The sequence below is a fragment of the Coenobita brevimanus genome, chromosome 73 (assembly GCF_032717465.1).
Source record: "Coenobita brevimanus isolate Jiangsu-jjx chromosome 73, ASM3271746v2, whole genome shotgun sequence".
In the NCBI taxonomy this organism is placed as follows: Eukaryota; Metazoa; Arthropoda; class Malacostraca; order Decapoda; family Coenobitidae; genus Coenobita; species Coenobita brevimanus.
The window spans coordinates 4,000,921-4,022,945 of record NC_137026.1 but is presented as its reverse complement, the minus strand read 5'-3'; the positions used below and the strand labels follow the sequence as shown (position 1 = coordinate 4,022,945).

The 22,025-nt window shown below is 42.3% G+C and overlaps 1 protein-coding gene across 1 annotated transcript; it reads left to right on the top strand.

Annotated features, from left to right (window-relative positions):
- Nucleotides 1–1,682: 1,682 nt before the first annotated feature.
- On the top strand, nt 1,683–21,514 carry LOC145407420 (facilitated trehalose transporter Tret1-like). Its single transcript, XM_080278349.1, has 3 exons — nt 1,683–2,431; nt 5,011–5,149; nt 21,383–21,514. Exons 1-3 carry the CDS (start codon nt 1,683–1,685, stop codon nt 21,512–21,514), a joined length of 1,020 nt encoding a protein of 339 aa, XP_080134475.1.
- The last annotated feature ends 511 nt before the right edge of the window (nt 21,515–22,025 follow it).

The following is a 22,025-nucleotide window of genomic DNA, read 5'->3' as shown; positions in this document are numbered from 1 at the left end:
ATTGCTAAGGAAGAGATTCTAGGGAGCTTCCTTACCCAACGAGAATAGGGACCTTGACTTTCACAGTGCTCTCTTGCAATTCACAGGCAATCCTTCAGCATAACTTCAGTGACAGAGCTCTGGAAATATCCTGTTGAAGTGGCCAGTTTCCTTAAGTTCACCATATTCCGTGCAGGTCCTGTGCAACTCAGTTTGTGGTTCCAAAATATGGACGAGGAGGAAGAGGAAATGATGAGGAAGAAAAGTAGGAGGAGGAGGAGAAGAAGAAGACAAAAAAAAAAGAAGCGAGATTAGAAGAAGAATAAAAGGAAAGGAGAAGAAGAAGAGAAAAGACGGAAAAGAAGAAGAAGAAGAAGAAGAAGAAGAAGAAAGGACCCTCCCTTTACAAATCCAGATCCTTGTTTTGTGATTAACCCTCTGGTGTTTATGGGTCCAATGCAAATATCAACTGCTCATTATCATTTGACGTAGGCTGCGCCTGTGCCCATTTCAAATGCACATTACCATTCGACGCCAGTTCCATCGTGCGAAACGGCCCCTGCTTTATTTTTTATGGAATGATTTCTAGGCCATAACAAAGTACTACTTGCGTTCTTGTGTATCACTCCGCCGCGCTCAACTCACTCTGCACCCAGCGTCGCCCCACTGTTCCAGTCAGCGTGTTATGAGCCTTGCTCAAGTGTAAGATTATTTCCTTTCACGTTCCGTAAAATCGGCCCTAATTGACCTACACTAATTATTTATACACCAAAATGTAGCCATATAAATTCCCCACAACTTTTTCTCAGTAACATATACCATAAAAATATATTTCTATTAGAAAAAACTGAAAAAAAAAACAAATAAATATATTAAGGCATAATTTACATTCGGCTGATCTTTTTTACAGCACCATAAGCAAGTACATTTATTTAGCATTACTATTAAAAAAAAAAGACTATCGAACCATCAGGAAGGGTGTGAGAATAATTTGTTTATGGTCAGGAATAGCGCAGTGACAAGGGGAGATCTCTCAGTGTGTGGCCTTGGGTGCCGAGGCCCGCCTCCCGAGTACTCGCTCGCGGTAGGACACAGCCTGCATCAAATGGTAACGAGAGGGTTAAAAACGAAGATCTAAACAAAGAAAAAATTAGGCATGGATTTTGCCATCTAGCTGGAAGGAATGAGTGAGTAGGCAAGGAAGAGGTAGGCAATAAAGATGTGAATTTCTGGTGTAGAGAGAAGGCTTCAGAACTATTGGCGGGAATAGTACACTAACACGCTAAATCCACAGGACGGGAAATTCCACAAAATTAGCCTGTTTATGTTTCACTGTTTACTGTTAATCTGATATGCCGGTTTTCCCCAGGTTGCAGAGGAAAAGGTTGTGATGTATTTATTGCAACACAAACCTGCTTTAGCTCTGTATTTTAATGTGGCTTTGGTGACCTATTGACAGTCCATCATCTATGTCATGCACTACTTATCAAGATCCTCTTGAATGAGACTGATGGAACTCTCGCCATTAAACTACATAAATAGTCCACAGGGGAATGCCTAGCTATAATAGACAAAGTACATGGCTAAGTAAGAGGTGCTGTGAAGTCCCTATGTCACCTAGAAGTCAGCTATTATAGTGAGACCTTCCTGTAACTGGCTGAGAAAATACAAGCTCAAATCTAGCTGTATCTTGCAGATTTTCGATGGGAGTAGGATCGTCCTTACTTGTGACTGGTGGAAGCAGCTATATGACTGAAATTGCCAGCACCAACATCCGTGGTCTCGCGCTTGCATTCTTGGATGTGATGATATGCCTTGGGTTCATGATGGTGGCTGGGCTGGGCATGGTTCTTCCCTGGTATCACATCAGCTTCGTCAACATTGGTGTTGTGGCCTTGTTCTGTGCTGGACTCCTGTTTGTCTTCCCAGACAGCCCGAACTACCTTGCCATCCATGGAAAGGAGGCTGAAGCTTTGTCAGTCCTTCGGCAGCTGAGACCTTCCAGTGACAATGTGAATAAGGAGCTGAATCATCTGAAAAATCTAAATCAGCAGCAGGATGGCAGTTCAAGATGGGCTGCTCTCCTGACTCGCGAAATCATTAAAAGACAGGTGGTTATATGTGGCCTACACATCATTGCTGCATTTGTAGGCGTCAAGGTGTTAAACGTGAACATGATGAGAATGATGGTAAGTTCCGGAGTGATGCTGGATGCCAACCTGAGTTTGTTCTTAGTAATGTCAGTGTCCCTGTGTGGATGTCTGGCCATGACTGCACTGGTGGACCGACTGGGCCGCCGTTGGTGCCTCATCATCTCTCTGGTGGTGATGCTGCTGGCTTATACAGCGCTGGGGACCATAACATACTTGATTCCACCGCCAGTCCATATGCAGCTTAACACCATCATGCCACAAGCTAACATTTCACACACTGTCTATGGAACCAATACCAGGCAAGTTGAACTTTATCAAGTAAAATTACATCGGTAGGGAGGCGGCCTGCAGTCCTAACGGACATAGGTTCGAATCCTGGCTGGGGCAGTGAACAGTTTAAGGATTGAATTTCTTGGAAATCAGACTTTTCTGATTGACCAGATGACCCGCCGACATGTCATAAAAGTACCCCCGCTAATAGCAGTACACCAGTCCTGTATGAGACAGCCCTAGCATGTATTCAATATGGTTGGTGGGTGTTAGAGCCGAAGTGGTGACATGTGGAGACGTAGGAGGACTACTGGGCCCCAAGGAGCACTATTAGGACTTGGGAATAGGCCCTGAAGCCTTTACCCAGAGCCGGACACGAAAAAAAGAACAAAGAAACTTGTGTTTTTTTTCTTTTTCTTTATCTCTATCCTTTTACACTAGGTTTTTCTTTAGCTTCTTGCTGGCCAGAGCATTGACTTTTTTAATGTCGAGGACAAACTTTGCCTGTTTCACCTCTTCTACTCGTCACTTTTTTTTGGTTGGCTAATACTCCTAATCTGAGAGAAACTTGGTAAGTTTCTCTGCCTAACATTCCTAATAATCTAACTCATCTACTCATCACTTTCCTCCTGTGACTAACATTCCTTAACTGAGAGAGGCCTATTATATTTATTTCCCTAATTTTTCGCATCTTCTACATACACTTCCCTCTGCTGCTGTTATTCCTATGCTGGGAGAGGCTTGGTATTTTTCTCTGCCCATACACCTACCCAGAGCTTGCAGTAGACACAGTGGAATAATAGGCTAACTTTTGCCCTTGTCTGTAGTTCCAGGCCCCATATTCTCGTCAGATAGGAAGTTCCCTAATACCTTTTCCTTAGCTATTTGTTTTGCTTATTTTGTTTTTCTGTCATATTTTATGTAAAATCTCCTATTACCCCCTCACTTTACATACACAACGTACAAAAGGATATTAACCAGTCATCTAATAATAAATAGCTTACGAAGAGGTGCCATGGAGCTTCCTTAACCGACGAGAATACTGGCCCCTGTACAAAAATTATCCCTTCAGTCTGACAGCCTATTTATACCAGTCTGCTGTTTCCAAATAATTTTATTTTGGGAATATACCAGTCTGCTGTTTCCAAATAATTTTATTTTGGGAGAGACATTAAGTAGTGAAGGTATGTATGAACCTCCTGCCCAGCCAGACATAAATCGTGGTAGTACAGTAGTTTACACCCAAGACCATCCTCCTCGAACAGCTGCTTAGGGGTGTGTGGAGTATACCTGTGTACAGTCGCCTCCACTTCCAAGTACTACAGGGGCTGGTGGGTTTGGGGTCGTGTGTGGCACCAGCAGAATTCTTTAAGTCTCATGCCTAGTCTTGTCGGTTAAGGAAGCTCCCTAGCACCTCTTCCTCTGTGATTTATTTTTGGATATGGCTGGTTAATATCCTTTTGTACGTTATTTATGCAGACAGTGGCAATACTGGAAGGATTTATGCAACGCAGAAAAAGTGTGAATGTGGATGTGAGAGAAAGCATTAGGAGAAGTACATTGTGGTAGTTTGGCCATGTGGAGAGGATGGAGAGCAAGAGATTACTGAGGACAGCGTATGTGAGTGAAGTGGAGGGGGGAGAGGGAGGAGGAGACCGAGGATGAGTTCCGGAGATGGAATGGAGAGGTATATGAGAGAGAGGGGTGTGAGCTGACGGGAGGGCAGCGAAATGGCAGTGGACAGGGCGACATGGAGGCGATTTGTTTGTGGCAACCCCTTACTGGATTATGGCGTCTGGCTGTAGGTAAATGGATAAAGAGAAGATCTAAATTTATCTAACAGTCGCAACCTCCAGACGAATTTGACTTATGAGAGGTATCAAGTAGTGAAGGTATTCATGAACGCCAGAATCTAGCCTTTTCATTTCTAGGGAAACAATATATGCAAAGCTAAATAACATTAACTGAAGATACAAAAAAAGAAAAAAATAATAAGTCAGTCGATGGAAGGACCTGCGTCAGTTGTAAATTACTGGGATGAAGCTCAAACCTCCACAAGATATCTAAGAGATGTAACCAGACATAAAACTATAGAAATAGTTTACGATTAAGATGCACCTCCTTGGACGGTTGTATGCGGGGGTGTGGGCTATGCCTTCCCTTCCAGACAGATGGACCGTATTCTCGTCGGTTAACGAAGCTCCCTAACGCCTTTTCCTATGCGGTTTATTTTACTCAGTGCACCTTTCTGTCCGATTCGGCTATAGATAATCCCTTGTAACATCACCATACTCTGCATAAATAACGTACAGAAGGCAGCCATATCCAAAATCAAATAGCTGAGGATGAGGTGCTAGGGAGCCTCTTTGTCCGACGGACTTGGCGGAAAAGATGATCATGTTTCCGCCTAAGTGGCCTGGCACACCCGACAGGCACTGATTTAAGGTTTTATCTCTTCCTTGCTTTCCTTGACAAAGCCCCGAGCCCTCTCTTTCTCTGTGGATCATTTTTCCGTCATAATGGGCAGAAAAAAATTATTTTTCCCACCTCGCACACTCGATAGGCACTACTCTAAGCCTCCTTCTCTTCCTTGCTCTCCTTGACACAGTCTCGGGCTCCCTCTCTCTGCGTGGCCGTGGCTGGCGCTGGTCTGCTTCATGTTGCTGGCCTTCAGTTGCAACTTCGGCATCGGTTCAGCGATCTATCTTGTGACCTTCGAATATTTCCCCACCAGCATCAGGGCACAGGTACGGGTGTATTGCTTTGCTCTGTGTGTGTGTGTGTGCGTGTGTGTGTGTGTGTGTGCGTGTGTGTGTCAATACTAGCGTTGGAAGGAAAATCAAACAATTCTTATTTGATTTCAGTCAAAAATTATTATATAAAAGGATTGGGAATAAATGAAAGATAACGCGATTCCATTTTGATAACAAGGGGTCAAAGGCCAAGGTCACATACTCCTTAGCACCTCTCAATCAGCGATTTATTTTTTGATATGGCTGGTTAATACTCTTTTGTACGTTATTTATGCCCAGCATGGAGACATCAGAAGGATTTAGTTCACGCAGAATAGGACAGTGAGGTGTAATAAGCAAAATAAATCGCTTAGGGAAAGGTGTCTGGATGCTTCCTTAGCCGACCAAAATACGGGCCAAGGTCACAGGGCACGAGGTCGTATTCTCGTCGGAATAAGGAAGCTCCCTAACAGCTTTTCCTAGGAGATTCAGTTTACTTATAACACGTATTCTCTGTTAGGTAAATCCTTCAAGCTTCACCATACTCTGTATAAATAACGTACGAAAGGATATTAACCAGCCATATCCAAAAATAAGTCGCTAAGGAAGAGGTGTTAGGGAGCTTCTTAAGTTCCTACTTTCACACGTACTGTATATGGAATTGCATTTTAGGGTCCTCAGTGTTATATATAATTTCTACTGTGTGTGTGTATATAACCCATCGGAGCCCAGTGTCCCGAGTACTGGACAGAACTGGGATTTTTCAAGTCTTGATAAAGTAGGGAACCCCCGGGTAGGGACCTATGAGCTTCGCGACTGTGAGCCGATAGGCGGAGGGCAGTACGCTTAGTACCCTCCCAGTGCGATGCCTCGCCCAGCACCCCTGGGGTCCAATGGGCTATACATATAGCTATCGCAAATTGACTTAGGACCTCCTCCCACAAGATGTAAAAAAAAACACACACACACAAAAAAAACAAATCATAGTACATCACAATGTTTGTTCATGATATGCTATTCATTAATATGAAATCATGCTTCCCTTGTTTTTCAGGACCACTTGGACGCGTTTTGGCATGGAATCACTTAGATCTCTAAAGTAATCTAAGGACATTTCTTTGTACCAAACATTTGTCAGTTCAGTCTTGAGGTTGTCCTGATTGGGTGTCTTCTTCTCTGCCATGATTTTCTTCATCTTTGTCCAGCAGTTTTCTGTCGGATTTAGATCCGGACTATTGCCAGGCTAGTCGAGGGCCTCAATCCGATTATCCTGAAGCCATTTTGTCACCTTTCTTGACTTGTGACATGGAGCTGAATCGTGCATGAAAAAGTCGCATCCATGAATAGCAACAAAATTAAACAAGTGATCTATCAGAACTTGTATGTACCGGCCACCATTCATCATCAAGTTCTTAGGAAGAAATTAGAGGCCTCCCCTTCCCATTTCACCTGATAAACACGCCCATATCATTAATGATTGTGGGTGCTTAACAGTCGGCACCTTGTAAGCAGGGTCATATCGACTACGTGAGGCAGGACGACGAACCTTGGCAGAACGCTCCTGGAACACCTGAAATGTGCTTTCATAGGAAAACATAACTTTTCTCCACTCATCCGATGTCCAGTGTGCATACTTCTTGGCAACTGAATGCACTGCTTCTTCATGCGGTCAGTAAGAAGCACTTTCTTGGCTGCGGTGCGGCTTGGCAAACCCAGCTCCATTTGCAAGTGGTGTTGGATAGTTCAAATTGAGACGTCTTGTAACAGCTGGGATGCATTCTCTTCCTTTCTGCTGCTGTCAGTCGAGGATTCTTAATTACTTCCCTCATCAGAAGCGTATCTGTACCTCTGGAAGTCGTCCTCCTCTTTCCACCGCCATGGTACGACATCAGGTGGCAGGCCGCACGCTGCAGCAAGAATTTTTATGACAGTCAACTTTGCACGTCCAGTACGTTCACAAATCGTGTTGATAGGAACGTTATCCTGCCTTCATGCAATGATACGGACCCTTTCATCGCTATATATATATATATATATATATATATATATATATATATATATATATATATATATATATATATATATATATATATATATATATATATATATATATATATATAATCATCATCAGCCGTTGAGGTCCACTGCAGGACCGGCCTATCCCTACCGAACCAGGGACGATATAGCCAATGTATTTCTACCCAGTGGCTTAGGCTGTCTGGTAGAGACTGTATGTAGGGTGAGAAGTGCTTGTGAGTGCAATTGTAGTGTTGTAGTGGCTTTCGATGTGTGTGTAGTCTGTGAACCAAGTGTAATCGCCCTGCCTACACTGGTTCAACCACAGCACCCTTTATGTCCACCAAAGCGGTCAGTGGCTTGTTGAACGTTTCCTAAAGTCTTCACAACTCTTGTAGGAGCAAACCCCCGTCCACCAGTGTGCGAGACGCACACTCTACCTCTGTACCACAGAGGCTCCATATATATATATATATATATATATATATATATATATATATATATATATATATATATATATATATATATATATATCATCATCATCAGCCGTTGAGGTCCACTGCAGGATCGGCCTATCCCTACCGAAGCAGAGACGATACAGCCAATGTATCTCTACCCAGTGGCTTAGGCTGTCTGGTAGAGACTGTATGTAGGGTGAGAAGTGCTTGTGAGTGTGATTGTAGTGTTGTAGTGGCTTTGGATGTGTGTGTAGTGTGTGAACCAAGTGTAATCGGCCCGCCTTAATCCGATTGGGTGCAAGCATACTAGTATGCGACACTGGTTCAACCACAGCACCCCTGGTGCCCGCCAAGGTAGCAAGTGGCTTGGTGAACGCTTCCCAAAGTTTTTACAACTCTGGCGGGAGGCGAACCCCCGCTCACCAGCGTGCGAATCGCACACTCTACCGCTGTACCACAGAGGCTCTCTCTCTCTCTCTCTCTCTCTCTCTCTCTGTATATATATATATATATATATATATATATATATATATATATAGATATATAGATAGATAGATAGATATACAGAGAGAGAGAGAGAGAGAGAGAGAGAGAGAGAGAGAGAGAGAGAGAGAGAGAATGTTCTTATGATTATTATTATTTATATTTAGGAGTGACTTTCGAAACTCACTTGGCTTCTTATGGACTTTATTAACTCCCTCTCCAACACACGCCTGTTTTTAAGGCAAGGGCCCGTTTGCACGACTCCCTAGCATCTCTTAATTAAGGATTTATTTTCCAAACTACTCACTAACAACCTCCTTTTGCTTCTTATATCTTTTGAACATCAACATAGATAGCATGAATGACATACATGAACAGAGTAACGGAGCAGAATCAGAAATAAATAGGTAAGGAAGAGGTGTTAGCAACCTTCTTAACTGCACCATAATACCGGCCAATAAATCACTTCCCACAGTAAGGATGCATCAGTATTACTTCATTGGTAACCGTCAATAATGGGTATTTTCTGCCTCTTCCTCTTCTTCTTCACTTCCTCCTCGTCCTCCTCTTCTTTTTCTCTTCTTTCTTGTCCTCCTCTGCTTCTCCCTTTTCTCCTCCCCCTCCTCTTCCTAATCCTAATCCTTCTTCTTCTTCTCCTCCTCCTCCTCCTAATCCTTCTTCTTCTCCTCCTCCTCCTCCTCCTCCTCCTCCTGCCAACAGGCGTCCAGTGCGTGCATCACAGTCAGCAATGTGGTATCCTTCCTAAGCATACAACTCTACACAACCATGGTGGACGGCTTAACACAGGCCGGCCTCTTCTTCACCTATGCAGCCGTCTGTATCATGGGAATATTTTACGTCTGGGCCATCCTTCGCGAGACCGGCAGACACTACGTGGGATAAATCGCTAGGAAAGAGGCATCAGGGAACCTCCTAATGTGAAGAGAATACAAACCACTTAGGAGGCCCCTGTAGCGCCTCTCTGTCAGCAATTTGTTTTGGGATACGGCTAGTGAATATAAATTTGTTTGATATGCTGCGTATGGCGGTATTTGAATGAGATATTGACTCGTGTTCCCGCCACTTAAGGAGGCCCCCCTAACACCTCTTCCTAAGCGATTTATTTTGGGATACGGCTAGCTCATATAAATTTGTGTGTTATCTATGCTCAGTATGGCGATGTTTGAAGGATTTTTATAACTCAAAATGGGACAGTAAGTGTAATAAGCAAAATGAATCTCTTAGGAAAAGGTGTTAGGGAGTTTAACCGACGAGAATACGGACCCTTGACTCGTATTCTCGTCGCGGAGTCTCCCTAACACCTCTTCCTCATCGATTTATTTTTTATTACTAGTTATTATCAACTTGTGTTATTTATTCTGAGTATGAAGGTACTTAAATCAGTTAATGGCCAAAGATGAGGACAGTAAGGAGCAATAAACAAAATAAATCGCCTATGGAAAGGTGTTAGGGAACAAGGGAGTCTCCGAGAATGCGGGCCTTCACTGTGGATCCTTTTTTGATACAGGAGGTGTCAAAAAGTTTCATAATTTTGTCCAGGTAATATCACGTCATCTTTAGATCAGAAGGAATAATTCTCTGGGTGGAATTATTTCTTATCTTATTCTGGGTAATGAATATCTGAGTATAAATTCTCAGTTTATATTCCGAGTATAAATTCTGAGTTTAGGTTCTAAGTGTAAATTGTGAGTGTAAATTCTAAATATACATTCTAAGTATGAATTCTGATTATAAATTCTGGGGATAAATTCTAAGCATAAATTCTGAGGATAAATACGCTCATATTTATAATTCTCATGAAAATTCTTAGCAAGACTAAAGGCAGTTCCTCCTTCAGAAATTTTTAGTCTGGAAAATAGAACTTTGTATTATATTTCAGTTTTTTTTTAAAGTTCCTACTCACTTGTTTTTTCTAGTTCTTATGTGTTAATAATTACTGGATCATTATTTAATTTGGAATGTTCCAAAAATATAATCTATAAGTGACAGTTTATCAATAAACTAAATAATAAGCAAATAAAAAAATAAATAACTGTGATATGGAGTCAGGATTCCGGGGTCTTCTATTGCGAATAAATAAGCGTGTGGCCCATTACCGTGGCATGCTGTTGACTGTACTCTTTTCACCTGAACTTGGCTCAGGTTTCCGTTCTGTAGCAGCTTAGTTCACGTAGCTCAGTGGCAGAAAATGACAATGCCACGGCTCTACATCATTTCCATAGAACTTCTTCGTGACTAGCATCGTCTTCAGGTGTTAATCTATTGCTGCTACTAAGCATTCAAGTTGAAGAAATTGAGATTTTAGGCCAAGTTAGGGTACAAAGAGTATGGTTCTCCTTGTATCAAACTTTTCTCTCCCCTTCTTATCTGAACCCTACCTTACCCCATCTTTAGGAAGGGAAAAAAGGTTGAGATAATCAAGATGGCAGGGAAAAAAATATGCCCTGTAGACACTAATAAAAGACGTTCTTACCTCAAACATGTTTAGCAAGCATCGCATCCAGTCATGATGTTAGTACCCTTGTAAATATACGAGTACATTAGACCCATATATATGCAATAGGACTTTCGTGGCCTATTTAATGCCACTAGTTTACACACTCACAGCCATTCGTTACCGCATTCACAGCATCGCGGCACTTGTATGTGTTGCATGTAGGTAAGCATCTATATGTGGGAAGTGTGTATGTGATAAATAATAATATATACATGTATGAAATATAACTCGCTAGGAAATAAAATGAAATACCTCTTTCCTTTTTCCCAGCGAGTTATGCTTCATATTTCTGTACATATCACACGTTTTTGTGAATTATTGTTCTTCATATGCAGGTATGTACTCCGTGGTTTGCCTACTACTTTAGTCAGATGAAAGCCCATCGTCCATCACCCAGTGGCAGTGGGTAGGACCAATAACTGAACCAAGCGTATCGGTGTTGTACCAAGTGCTTTAAGGTTATTATACCCGTCACCAACCAACTGAACTCAAGAGTCCCACCCCCGACCCTCACCCACCGCCTGGAGTGTGGTGAAGATGGGCGGGGCCACGTTCCAGGATGAAGGCGGAGCTTAAGAGAGGTTGGCTGACGGTGCGTGTTGGGAGTTTCATGTTTTCTACCCATCAAGGAAATCCCCTCCAGCCCCACAGGCGAAGACAGACTTATAAGCATGATGCAACACTATGTGGGAAGTAGAAAGCCAAAAGCAGTAATATCTTAAGGTTAAAATACTTCCTAACTCCTTTTCCTTATCGATTTATTTTGTACTGTAACTGTAACACAACGCTTTTGGAGGGCTGCACATAAATGTCTGCAATAAATCCTGGACATAGCATGGAAGGGCAGAGAAATTCACATTGAAATCTTTCACAAAATACAGCCACCATTAAGGACTCATGCCCCAGATAAGTTCCACTGGTTTCGACCCACAATAAGAATGTCAGACCATTGATTACCAAGGCAGGTTATGTGTGTAGCTTTAACTAAGAGAAGAACAGTATAGTCAGTGGTATAGACCCTCCTGAGGTGTGGCATTCGACCAACAGTCATTGAACACTTGTCAGCAACCCAGTTATTATGGTGCTCAAGTTGATCTACACACACAGTACACCTTGAAGACCTACTAACCAGGATGGAAGAGGGAAAATGCTCCTCACATCCTGGACACAATGCAAGTGTTAATGGAGTGTACTGGTAGGGTTCAAATGGACTAGAACCCCTGCCCCTTTGCCCCCTCTTAGAATGATTCTCCCTCTCTCTCTCTCTCTCTCTCTCTCTCTCTCTCTCGGCATAGTGTGTGGTGACCTGGCAGGCGTCCCACCCCACAGAGACCAACACTCTTGCCACGTGTGTAACGTCCATGACCTCGGTATATACTGTACAACTACCCGCAGTGGTATTGGCATCAGTGTACATAATTCCTTCATCATCCTGTCATCAGTTGGCTTTATTGGAGCAGCGTCGTCATTAACTATGATGGACAGCCTTTAGCAATTTTCACAGCTGGAGCAAATCGATCGTTTGTTGGGAGCAGGGGCGTAGCCAGGATTTTGTTGTGTGTGTGGAGGGGGGGGTGAACTTTGGGTGTCATTACTCCTGAGATACAGCTGCTTGGAAAATATCACAATAGTATATAGATTAATTTTTAAAATGCATCGTGATTAAATAGAAAGTAATTCAGGAAAAGTAATCAATACATGAGTGAATAAATGAGGATATATATATATATATATATATATATATATATATATATATATATATATATATATACTTGTACATGACTTCCTTCAGTTCAGCTTATTCTGTTAGCAATGAAGGGGTGGGGGGAGGCCTTGGGCTCCCCCATCTTTGGCTGCGCGTTTGGTTAACATATGATTAAACCGGGAAGAGTTGTTGTTTGGAGGCTTGCACGAAGAAGTCCTCGTGGATGGAAACAGAGGGTGAGATTATGCGTTCAGTGGCATTCACCCCTAGACAGTGACTGAGTGTTTACAGCAGGATTTACTGAATATTCGTTGTATGTGTTAGTCTACACGTGGTGTAAGTTAGTCCCGTAACTTGACTCTTATAGAAGCAAATTATTATTGTTACCCATTAATTGATTAAAGAAAACAGATTTTTGAATTAGAGAAAACAAATTTCAGTGGCACATAATTATTATTTGAAGCACTCACAGTATTTGGAGCTGATACTTGAAATTAATGCGAAACAAGGGCACCTCAACTATTATCCGTTTTTTTTTATTTACTCTAGTGTGTTAATGAAAGAATGAAGCGACATAAACTGGACTCAGTCACCGATACCTGACAATGGGTAATATTTGATGGAATGCAGTGCTACAGAAATGAGATGTTGGGCAGGTTTGGTATGACTGGAATGACCTGGAAAGACATGGATTGACCTGGGAAGACCTGGAAAGACCTGGAATGACCTGGAATGACCTGAGAAGACCTGGAATGTAGTTTATGTCCTCGCACAATATTAACATACCCCACTGGAATTTAGCAAACTGCACAAAATAAATAAATCAATAAATAAATAAATTCTCACCTGTGTCGTTACCTCGTTATGGGATGGGAATATTCAGGAAGGTCGGTAGGAAGGTGAATATAAAGGTAGGTAGGAAGGTAGTCAGGAAGATGGGGAGTTAGGTAGTTAGGTAGTCAGGAAGATAGGAAGGTAGGTAGGGAGGGAAATACAAAGGGAGGTAGGCAGGGGCTAGGGAGGTAGGTAGGGACTTAGGCAGGGAGGTTAAATGGAAGGCAGGTAGGGAGATAAGGAGGTAGGGAGGTTGGCAGGTAGCCAGGGATGTGGGTAGGGAGGTAGGGACTGAGGGTACATTAGGAAGAAAGGTAAATATTAAGTGGAGAGGTAAGTATGCAGGTAGGAAAATAGGTAGGTAAGCATGTACAGTAAGTAGACAGGCACGAAATGAAGGAGGTAGGTACAGTACAGTAAGTAGACAGGTAGGGAAGATCAACAAGATGTACTGTACACGTCCTAAAGACTTAACTATTTTGCTGACTTCTGGCCTTTGGTTCCTTCTGCTTTGCACAAAAAAAAAAAAAAAAAAATGGCCTAACGTGGTGGCAAAGCATGAGATCAGCCAATAACGATGAATCCGCTGCGCACTCCACTTCGTTTTCATGCGTGGCAACTCGCAGTTAATCATTACAGTACTAAGGGAATAATCGATCAATCTATCTATGTATCTATCTATCTATGTATCTATGTCTATCTATCTGTGCATTTATCTATCTATCTGTCATCTATCTATCTGTCTGTCTATCTATCAATAACCACATGCCTTTATCCTGGAAGGGGTGGCCATGAAGAAATCGCCCCCTGTTAGCCAGTCGGCGCTATCAGGCTGCCCTTACTCCAGTCAACAACACTCTGATTCACACTTCTCCGTCCCATTCCTCCTCCTCGTCCTCGGTCTTCTTAACCCCCCCCCCTCCTCCTATTCTCCTCCACGTCACCCACAAATGTTCTCCTAGTCAGTCTCATTCTCCTTTCCCTCCAGAGGACCCCGTCTCAAGGTGATTATAGCATTATACAGCACAAGCACATCAACACTACAATGTTCCCTAAGCTCCTCATTTATCCGTCTGTCTCTCCATGTAACTCCACACGCTCAGCTCAGATAACTCATTTCTTCTCCTCTCACACTTGCTTTGTGGCATAACAGATGCAAAGCTGTCTTGTACTGACCCCTTTGCCCCCACGCTCACCTCCCGACTTTGTCATCGTCCTTACTGTACTCCTTTGTTTTGGGGAAGTATATGGCACAGAATACGATTATGTACTATAGCATTTAAGTTTATATGGCTATTTTTTAATAGATAGATAGATAGATAGATATAGATATAAATATAGATAGATAGATAAATAGATATAGCTGGATTAAACAACAAAGCTACATCGAGGGGTTCAGATCATTTTCATTGGCGGATCCAGGAAAACTTCTAAGATGTTGTCCATATCACTTTCCAGATTAATAAGGGTTTGGTATCTTCCTTTCTCTCAGCCAGATTAGTAACGTTTGTCCACCAAGGATGGTTTGCATGTCATGTGTATGGGAGAAATGGACGTAATAACCAGTGGAAGATGCAGCCTGTGTATGTAAAGCACTATATGCTAAACATCAATGTGACAAAACAGGGATGTTGCCTGGGCTGTATGGCAACACTCCGGGATCCGCCCATGTGTTTACCTCTACTCACCGAATTCGAAGGTTCGAGAATTTCAAATCCATAACAAATATAGCTATTGTTTTGGAAATAATGTAAATATGTAAATATTTGTATATATGATTGGGGTATTTTAGGTCATATGAATTAAGTCTGATTACGCTTTTTTTTTTTCATAATTATAAATACATAAATACTAAATTGATATGCGGAAAACGCTTCAGAGCATTTATGAACCAGTGAGCTGAGAAGTGACCGAAAACGGATTAGCGCTGATGCCGATATGCAGGCGTGCAGTAAACACTAAAGCAAAGTGATATATAACAATACGTGCAGCGTGATATTAGACAGATAGATAGATAGAAACTGATTATAAGTTTTAAAAAACATTACTTGACAATGCACGCAAACAAAAGCATCAAAATTATAATGCAGAACACATTTAAAGTGATCCATGTATAGTGTCTTACTTGCTAAGAAATTACATATGGCAAGGTAAAAACAGGACAATTAACACTGAAGCAGAAATACTCGTAATACTAAGGGTCTTGTTACAAACTGCAACTACTGGAAGTTATACGCGGCCTCGCTGATTCAAAGGTAATTACCCTAATGTAGTCTGATCATGACCAATGAATGACAATTTTTAGGGTTACTTTAGGGTTGCCTTTAGTTACTTTATGGTTATTTTTATTTAAGGGTTACTCTTGGGTCACTTTATGGTTGCTTCTACTTTAGGGTTGCTTTAGGGTTACTTTTACGTTAAGATATTGACCAGTGAATAGCAATATTCATGGGTACTTTAAGATTGGCGTTGAAAACATACTGAATGATGTGTGAGCAAATGACCATCCTATAATTACATGTCAATGAACGACATAAATCTTAGTTTAACGTAGGTGATTTATATCTTTCAATCAGTAAGGTATTGCACGAAGCCTCAGTGTGGTGAGGATGTGACACACCTATTCAGTACTTACTTCAACCCAGAATATTTCTGTTCATATTATATTTTACTTCTTGTGGGAAAATACTGCCAACGAAGAGGGCAGTCGAGACGTAATTTTCCAAATCGTTGGCAAATTCCTCTGTCTGTCTGTCTGTCTGTCTGTCTCTGTCTCTCTCTGTCTCTGTCTGTCTGTCTCTGTCTCTCTCTGTCTCTGTCTGTCTGTCTGTCTGTCTGTCTGTCTCTCTCACGACATACATTACGTATCCTACCCTGAGCAGAGACTTGCTAACTCGTTCCCTTAAGGCCATCAGTCCTCCCGTGTCCCATCCACCATCACTTGTCACCACTTCAGCGCCAATACTCACCGTCCTTATTGACAGGACACTCAATCTAAATGTTTGTCTGTGTCTGAATATCTGTTCATGTCTGTCTGTTTGTGTTTGACTTTCTGTTTATGTTTGTCTGTCGATCTGTCTATCTTTTTCTATGTCTGTCTCATTGTGTGTGTTTTTCAATGTCTGTCTATCTGTCTGTCTCATTGTGTGTGTTTTTCAATGTCTATCTATCTGTCTGTCTCATTGTGTGTGTTTTTCAATGTCTATCTATCTGTCTGTCTCATTGTGTGTGTTTTTCAATGTCTGTCTATCTGTCTGTCTCATTGTGTGTGTTTTTCAATGTCTGTCTATCTGTCTGTCTCATTGTGTGTGTTTTTCAATGTCTGTCTATCTGTCTGTCTCATTCTGTGTGTTTTTCAATGTCTGTCTATCTGTCTGTCTCATTCTGTGTGTCTGTGTCAGTCTCTGTATGTCCGTCTATATCATTCTCTGTGTCTGTTTCAGTTTGTCTGTTTGCCTGTTTGTCTGCCTGTCATTCTGTCTACCTGTCTGTCTGTCTGTCTATCTATCAGCTTGTCTGTCTGTGTCTGTCTGTCTGTCTGTCTCTGTCGCTGTCTCAGTCTCTGTCTCTCCCTGTCTGTGTCTGTCTGTCTGTCTGTCTGTCTGTCTCTGTCTCTGTCTCTCTCTCTCTCTCTCTCTCTCTCTCTCTCTCTCTCTCTCTCTCTCTTATCCCTGCCATTCATTTACACTCTCCTTGTCTGTCTCTGTCTGTCTGTCTGTCTGTCTCTGTCTGTCTGTCTGCCTGTCTCTCTCTCTCTCTCTCTCTCTCTCTCTCTTTCATCCCAGCCATTCACTTACAATCTTCTTGTCTGTCTGTCTGTCTCTCATTCCAGCCATTCACTTGCACTCTCCTTGTCTGTCTGTCTGTCTATCTGTCTCATAAACCACCATTTTTTCCCACGCACCAGTACTGACATATACTCGACAAATAAATGAATATCAAACCGATGGATAAAATAAATAATAATAAATAAAACAAGAATACATAACAGGGGCGGGACAACCAGTGCTGGAAGCCTGAAATCATGAACTACCTGCTTCAACTCTTTCTTTAATTGGTAATGGATTTTGCGTGTTAAATTTGTACGTGTTGTGGCGTTGGTGGTGATTGTGGCAGATGTGGTGGTGGTGATGGTGATAACAGTGGTAGTGGTAGTGGCTGTGGCAGTGGTGATGGTGATTTTAGCCATGATGATGGTGGTGGTGAATGTAATGGTAGTGATGGTAACGGTGGTTGTGGTGGTAATTATTATTGTGGTTATATTGGTGTTCTTGATGATGGTGGTGATGATCGTGGTGGTGGTAGAGGTGGTATGGTAGGTGTGATGGTGGTGGTTGTGATGGTGATGATGGCAATGGTTGTGCTGTTATTGTGAGCTGCGGTTATTGTACATTAATTTAGGTTAGGCTAAGTTAGTTTAAGTTAGGCAAGGTAAGGTAACTCAAAGACTAGTCAGGTGAGACAGAAATGACCGCCAAACTTAATGATTTATAATGCCATATAATGTAAGGTATAATTACTAGGGATAATGAGAGATGAGTGTATTAGGTCATAATTAGAGTTTCAGGTGAAGGTGGGGAAATAATTAGCATCAGAATGATGTTAGGTCAGCATTAGAATCACGCCAAGTCAGCATTAGATCACGTCAGGTCAGCATTAGAATCACGTTAGGTCAGCATTAGAATCACGTTAGGTTAGTATTAGAATCACGTTAGGTCAGCATTAGAATCACGTTAGGTCAGCATCAGAATCACGTTAGGTCAGGATTAGAATCACGTCAGGTCAGCATTAGTGTATCGGTACACGGCTAGCACTAAATATCGTGCCACCGCTAGCACCAATAAAATAATGTGTTCTGCTGTATAGTATAACTAGACCACCGTGTTGGATCGACGACACTGTCTGTAGTACACGTCAGCTACTCGCCGTCACTGCCCGACACTTCCCACCAAAGGTCCTCTGCCACGAGAAGGTGGAAGCTGGTCTGTTATTAAGTGGTAGCGTAAGGTGACAGAAATGAGCAGATTAAATCTCTCTTTATTGGGTACAGAATAATATAACTGCGACCCGAGAGATATGTAAGAGCGATACCACCTCCCTTTAAAACTGTAAAACGGCTTCTGACGCTGTACACTCACCGAGCCGACTAGGGCGCGGTGCTGAGGTCAGCTAAAAAGTGAGGTGCCGAGCATTTACATATACTCTGGGCTTATGCAAAAAGTAGAGATAAATGACAACTCTACTAGCACATTATACACCTATTAAATGGCATTAAGTACATTCACATATGCCAACATAATAAATGGTTCCCCAGGACTTTACACTTACGCACTATTCAGATATCTTTTCACTTCTCCTAACCTTCATTTTATAATTGAAACAGGGTGGCACTTGTGGTCTGCCATCCACCTTCTTCTATACCACAGCTAACAGCGAAATGATATTTGGTTGTTCATCATTCACACTTTATTACACACTGTTAATTATGACTAAACAGCTTTAAAAATTATTATGTAAAATGTGTGATACTACAACTTCATATGGAAAAAGATGTTGACACCAGAACATTAGAATCATCAGGTCAGCATTAGAATCACGTCAGGTCAGCATTAGAATCACGTCAGGTCAGCATCAGAATCACGTCAGGTCAGCATTAGAATCACGTCAGGTCAGCATTAGAATCACATTAGGTCAGCATTAGAATCACGTCAGGTCAGCATTAGAATCACGTTAGGTCACCATTAGAATCACATTAGATCAGCATTAGAATCACGTTAGGTCAGCATTAGGATCACGTCAGGTCAACATTAGGATCACGTCAGGTCAGCATTAGAATCACGTTAGGTCAGCATCATAACCACGTTAGGTCAGCGTTAGAATCGAATTAGGTCATGTAATATTTTTTTATCATTGGCATTAGAGCTGTCCAGTGTGGTGGTGATAGTAGTAGTAATAGTGATAGTGGTGGTGGTAGTGGTGGTTGTATTGGTGTGGGTGGTGGTAGTGGTGGTTGTATTGGTGGTGGTTGTGGTGGTGGTGGTGGCGGTGGTTGTGGTGGTGGTGGTGGTGGTGGTGGTGGTGGTGGTGGTTATATTGGTGGTGGTGGTGGTGGTGGTTGTATTGGTGGTGGTGGTGGTGGTGGCTGTATTGGTGGTGGTGGTGGTGGTGGTGGTGGTGGTGGTGGTGGTAGTGGTGTTTGTGTTGGTGGTGGTGGTAATGGTATATTCGTGCCAAAAACTATCCTGCAATTTTTGAGTGCCTGCAACACCGGGTACACCAAGCCGGCTGGCCATAAATACTGGTGTGGACATCTCATACCAGTTTAGAACATCCTCCGTTATACCACCCACCACAGGAGAGCTGAAGCGTCGTCCCAGAACACCGATATACCATGTGGTTGTGACTGTTTGCAAGAATAAATGTTTGTGGCAAAGTGAATTCTTCCTTGTACATTTCCTACCTTTTATGCAAATATTTTTTTCTCTAAGGAAGAGGTGGGGATATGTGTATCTTTCTATCTTTTCTTTGTATCTGTCTATCTATCTGTCTGTCTGTTTGTCCTTCTGTTTATTCATCTGTCTATTTATGAATGTATGTATATATGTATCTCTATCTGTCTGTCTATCTACTTATCTATATACTTACCATTTGCGAACTACTGGTCTCTCTCTCTCTCTCTCTCTCTCTCTCTCTCTCTCTCTCTCTCAATACCCTTACATCATTCCCCCGTACCAACATATCAACGAACAAACACACCACCCATGAGGACATCACCCAGCCCTTACGCCTTTCTTTATTTTGTTTATTACTCCTTACTGTCCTCCTCTGTCACGTAAATCCTTCCAATACGGCCAATTTAGAGTAAAAACAGTATAATCTGATTAATTTCCTCTGACAAAGATCCCTAACTTCTTCCTGCTCAGTTAGTGGCCAGATGAAGTCAGATGGGAGGACATTTGACCTGTAACCAAGGAGACTCATTCCTACCTTATAACTAAGGTTGTGTTCTTGTCATTTAAGAAATCTCTTAGCGTCTCTTCCTTTGCGATTCATTTTTGGATACGGCTAGTTAATATCAATTTGTATGTTACAAAACCTTCGGTAGGTGGGGACGCTCACCATCCACTCACTCGATATCGTGCTGCTTTGGGTGTCTTCACTTTCCTCTCTTCCATCCTTCCTACTCTGTCTTTCTTTCCTTCATTCTTTCCTATTCCTTCTGCCTACGGGTGATTTTACATTGCCTCTTCTGTCTTTTCTTCCTTCATTCTTTCTTCTTCCTCCTGCCTATGGGTGACTCTACACTGAATGACAAACCAATCGGTTTCCTGTACACCAGGAAACCATTTACTACGCTGGGTGGTAACCATGTAACCAGTTTATGGTGCCTGGTTGTTTAGTGGGCAATTAAGGTGCTCCAATCGGATTGAGCCTGTGTAGGTTTATATCCAAGGAATGGTTGGGGTTTATTGCTCACGAAATGCCACTCAGGGATGAGTGAGGCTGGTCACTCTCATCTTAAATGTCAGGACCAACTTGCCTAGCCCGGGTCCCTACGCTCCTTATTGGGCCACATAGGATTGGATGATGGATGGATGGGTGGATGTTATGTATGCTGAGTAGGGTGGTATCTGAATGATTTAATTGACACAGAGGAGGACAGTAAGGTAAACAAAATAAATCGCTTAGGAAGAGGTGTAAGGAAGCTTCCTTAACTGGCGAGAATACTTCTTGATGACATCAAATTTCACGAAACTATAACTAAGATCCTTATTCTCGTCGGTTAAGGAAGCTCCCTAAAACCTCTTCCTAAGTGATTTATTTTGCTTATGACACCTTATTGTCCTCTTCTGTGTCATTGAAATCATTCTAGTACCACCGTACGCTCATAAATAACATATTCATCGATATTAACCAATGGTATCTGTTATAAATTGCTAAGGAAGAGGTGCAAAGGAGCTTCGTTAACCGACGAAAATACCGACCCAGGTATGAAAGTGGTCTGATTTGTCCATTTCTCTCAGATGAAAACCAAACAATAGAATCTAATACTCCCTTCTTCCCCCCTAACATAGTGCCTTAAATTTGACGCTACTCCTCCAAACACCATTAGTCTGTATTATTCCCCTGGTTGTACTCAGTTCTTAAGTATATATAAGAATGTCTATCCTAGAATTTCCTTATCATATTACGTTATTGAATGTGCGCATCTGTGGTTAATATTGCCTCTGTAGCACAGTAGATGGACGCCTTCGTGTGGCGGCACCGACATGGCCAGGGGGCTCAAGTGCCTGGTTGTACAAACGTCCCTCAAGTACTTCCCCGTTCCCGGCAAAACAGGGTCAGGGTCAGGCAGCATGCACTGACCTCTGTCCCTCTTCCTTCTCTTGTTTCGCTCATTCTTTTTTTTTTTTTTTTTTTAAATAGGGAAGGGACACAAACCCCACCCCAACCTCCCAAGTCAGGAGAGGGCTCACCACTAGCCTATGGACAGGGGAGTGGAATCCCTGACTATGGCTATCCAGGTCTTACCTCAGAGTTTTCCTTCTCCCAGGTGGATTGCCAACCAAGGCTAACCAGCTCCACCCACCCTACTAGATGGTCGTTGACATAAATTGGTCATCCGCCCTTTGACAGGTCTTGCTTGTCATCCTGCAGGGTGTCTAGTCACCCTCCTCACTGGCCTAGACCAGTGGGGCTGCCGGTTTATTTGCCGACGATCCGACCATGGAACAGGTAGTACTGGATTACATGGTACCAGTAGCAGAACAGTGTCTGACCTGACAATAGTGATGACAGTGGTGGTGATAATTGTAGTATATTATAGTGATGACAGTGGTGGTGATAATAGTAGTAGTGGTGACAGTGGCAGTGATG

Excerpts from the sequence above, each read along its gene's own strand:
- LOC145407420 (XM_080278349.1), top strand. The coding sequence starts at position 1,683 with ATGGGAGTAGGATCGTCCTTACTTGTGACTGGTGGAAGCAGCTATATG. Across the intron at positions 2,432-5,010 it reads GTCTATGGAACCAATACCAG|TCTCGGGCTCCCTCTCTCTG; the intron begins GCAAGTTGAACT and ends TCCTTGACACAG. Across the intron at positions 5,150-21,382 it reads CCACCAGCATCAGGGCACAG|CACAGTAGATGGACGCCTTC; the intron begins GTACGGGTGTAT and ends TTGCCTCTGTAG.